Source organism: Gekko japonicus, unplaced genomic scaffold, assembly GCF_001447785.1.
Source record: "Gekko japonicus isolate JY-2015 unplaced genomic scaffold, Gekko_japonicus_V1.1 scaffold299, whole genome shotgun sequence".
In the NCBI taxonomy this organism is placed as follows: domain Eukaryota; kingdom Metazoa; phylum Chordata; class Lepidosauria; order Squamata; family Gekkonidae; genus Gekko; species Gekko japonicus.
In genome coordinates this window covers 426,232-429,288 of record NW_015170896.1, presented here as the reverse complement: position 1 = coordinate 429,288, position 3,057 = coordinate 426,232, and the positions used below count along the sequence as shown (strand labels likewise).

General features: G+C 48.9%; 1 protein-coding gene across 1 annotated transcript in view; it reads left to right on the top strand.

Annotated features, from left to right (window-relative positions):
* LOC107116597 (apoptosis regulator BAX-like) overlaps positions 1 to 333 on the top strand; it is a 10,230-nt gene extending 9,897 nt beyond the window's left edge. The window contains exon 6 of the mRNA XM_015418535.1: positions 123 to 333. Within this exon, the coding sequence (XP_015274021.1) occupies positions 123 to 224 (102 nt within the window). The 3' untranslated portion in view covers positions 225 to 333. The remainder of the gene's footprint in view (positions 1 to 122) is intronic.
* The last annotated feature ends 2,724 nt before the right edge of the window (positions 334 to 3,057 follow it).

Sequence of the window (3,057 nt, the reverse complement as noted above, 5' to 3'; positions counted from 1 at the left end):
AGCTCACAAAGTAGAATTTTTGCTCACAAGACTCCACAGCTTAGAGGGAACATTGGTCAGGTGATGTTTGAGTTTTCAATTTGTGCAACTTGAATTCTTCCTCTTCCCATCTTGTTTTCTAGGAAGGCCTCCTGTCCTACTTCGGCACCCCCACGTGGCAAACCATTGCTGTATTTGCTGCCGGTGTCCTGACTGCATCACTGACCTTCTGGAAAATGTCTTAATCTTCAGTACCCTCCGGCGGGGGGAGAGATGGGCACACTTTTTCATTGTGGGAACAAAGAGGGGCGGGCACCTTCGATTTCCTAATCAAGAGGGGAAAATGGGCTGTGACCCCCCTCCCCCCCGTTACGGTCAGATGAGCTTTTTTTATGTACTCTATCTTGGTGCCTTTTTTAAAAAGCGCACACCTTTTTCAAGGGACGTGTACTTGATGGTATTGCTTTTGCCTGTCTGTGCCTCCTGGAGGTTAGAGATCAGCCATGGAGATTGCCAGTTGCAGCTTTTGAAGGAAGCTGGGGAGGGGAGGAAGGTGAAATGAAGGATGGTGGGTAGCTTCTGGTTGGCGAGCGGGCCACACTGCTCGGCCTGGATGAGGTTTCCTGGAACAGGACAACAGGATGTTTTGTCTTCTTGGCTTCTTCAGACGAGACGGATTCCAGTGGAACTGTGCAAGCCAACCTTGCTGATCTCTCTCTTTTGGGACGGGAGATCTCAGAGGCCGAACCTGGACACGGCTCTGCATAGGCAGATTCAAATCTTGTCAGCCGAAATACCAAATTCCGCCTGTACAGAACTTGAAATGCGGCCTGAGGCAGTGACGATTTGGACCACGGGTACTAAATTACAAACGCCAAGAAGCGGCGTTGTCTCGACGCCTTTCCAGAGATTAATTTAGGCAGACACCTTGTAGCAGCCGATGTAAAACGGGGGATTTTGAAGCAATGCCTCACAGTAAGCGGGTCCTTTGGGTTTTCTAAAGAGATGTTCGGTGGTGGTGGCGGCGGCCAGAGAGATGCATCACGTACATCGACGGATCTGTTGGAAGACAAGACGGGAGAGCTGTGCTGTGTGAAATGGTTGCTCTCCAGATGGAATGGGAGCGATTGCGTGTGCCTGGCAAGAGGGGACCCTCGGCTGCAGGGCGGAGTCATCTGCCCCAGTTCCGCCCCAGTGGAAAAGATGCTTCCGACTGCCTGAGGATCTTGGTGGCTTAGGGAGAAAGGAGCAGGGAAAGAAAGCGTGGCAGGCTTCCACCTGTTCTGCAAAGGTTCTGCATTTCACTGCCAGCCTCTTCCATTCCTCCACTGGACTAGCTGCCCTCCAGGTGTTGCCTTAGGCCTGTCAGCTCAGCTCGGCAAACAAAAAATGGCACCAGACGCTTTTTTTAAAATCTGCGTTGCACCTACTGTGCCCCAATACAGACTATCTGATTGTGGCTGTGATGGGGAAAGTTTGAGCATTTGGTATTTTCTTGTGTGACTTCTCTTCTTTTTCTTTCTTCTCATTCCCCCCCCCCAATTTGTGTGCAGTGACAAGATACTACTTATGCACATCTGGCTGGATGCAGATTCCAATATCTGGAAGAATGCCATCCCCCCACTGTGTTGCCATGCAAATATTAATTTTGTACAGATTTGGATTAGTGTGGAATTAACTTTCACGCAAACTGGTGCTTCAAAACTATTTTTACCATAAGGAAGCGGGGCTCATATCTTAGCTTAAAGCCTCTGCGTTCTGCCTCTCGGCTGAAGAGAGATATTTTCCATCTCCTTGCTGCATTTACCCTGTATTTGCTCTGGAGATGGTTCAGGGGAGAAAAAAATTAACTAATCTATGTGTTTTTGGTGGTTCAGAGCAGGGGAGAGATGGATGGGAGGATGGAGCATGCCATATGTTAGTGGACCATCTGGCCACCGCAGGGTTCTTTCTGATTTTGTCTCCTGCAGGCAGAGGTAGAGATTAGAACTTTGCTGAAGGTGCATCAGATGCACGGGGGTAGCTGATTTAGCCAGCTGGCGAAAACAACTTCCTGTAACTTTGTTGGGAAATGGGCCTGCCAAGTAGGGATGGGCATGAACCAGTCCATGAGCCAGAATTCATCATGAACTTGGCGCATTTCATAGCCCCCAAACTGATGTTCAAGGAAGGCGCTTCCCCAAAGTTTTAGTGGATTTTTGTACAGTTTGGTCCTCACCTGTTAGATTTAAATGGCTGCAAGCCATTTCACTGGTCGGTTTTGCTTCCTCCTGCATTGAGGTGAGGGGAAGTGAGACAGACTGCTGAAATGGCTGCCAGCCCTTTAAACCTAACAGCGGGTGAGTCCGCCTGTCGGCTGTTAGATTTAAATGACTGCAAGCCATTTAACCCATCCATTTCACTCTCCCCCTTCTTTGAAATGGCTAGATTAAATGGCCGCCAGCCATTTAACCCTTTCCTAGCAATCCCTCCCCCTTTTCTCCCGGACACGGCTTGCTGCAGCTGGGAGAAAGGGGGATCTGAACTGGCTGATTCGGGCATTTTCTTTTTTTGCCTGGTTTGATTCAAGAATTGCCCTGAACTGGAATTTTTAGTTTTGTGCCCATCCCTGTTGTCAAGCCCCTTTTCCTCTCTCTTCCTTATGGTTGTCCCATGTATTTTTTTCTCCTCTGGAAAGGGAAGAGATTGGACACAAGTAAAGAAACTACAGTCTGGATCACTCAGGTAATGGAGACTGGTGGCAGAATGGACTGTACCACTTCAGACTACTGGTGGTGGAGTCCAACTCTGAATGTTCCTTTTCCTTTAAAAAAAGAAGCAAAGCCCTGTGAATAGAAAACTAGCACAGTAGGGGAGGCTGGTTGTACCCGCTCTTCGTTTGCTGAGTTGGTTTTCTGTTAGCGGTGGTGGTCGTTTCTCTTTTTTTAGGAAAGGACCCCCACCCTTTTGGAGCAGCCATTTGTCCCTCACTCTCCCGTGTGTGTTAAATCGGGCATCAAGAAAATACCGTTGCAGGGACACGGGTCATGGCAGCCATAGGAACACAGTTATCCGTTGCAGGTGGAGATAGTTTGGCCT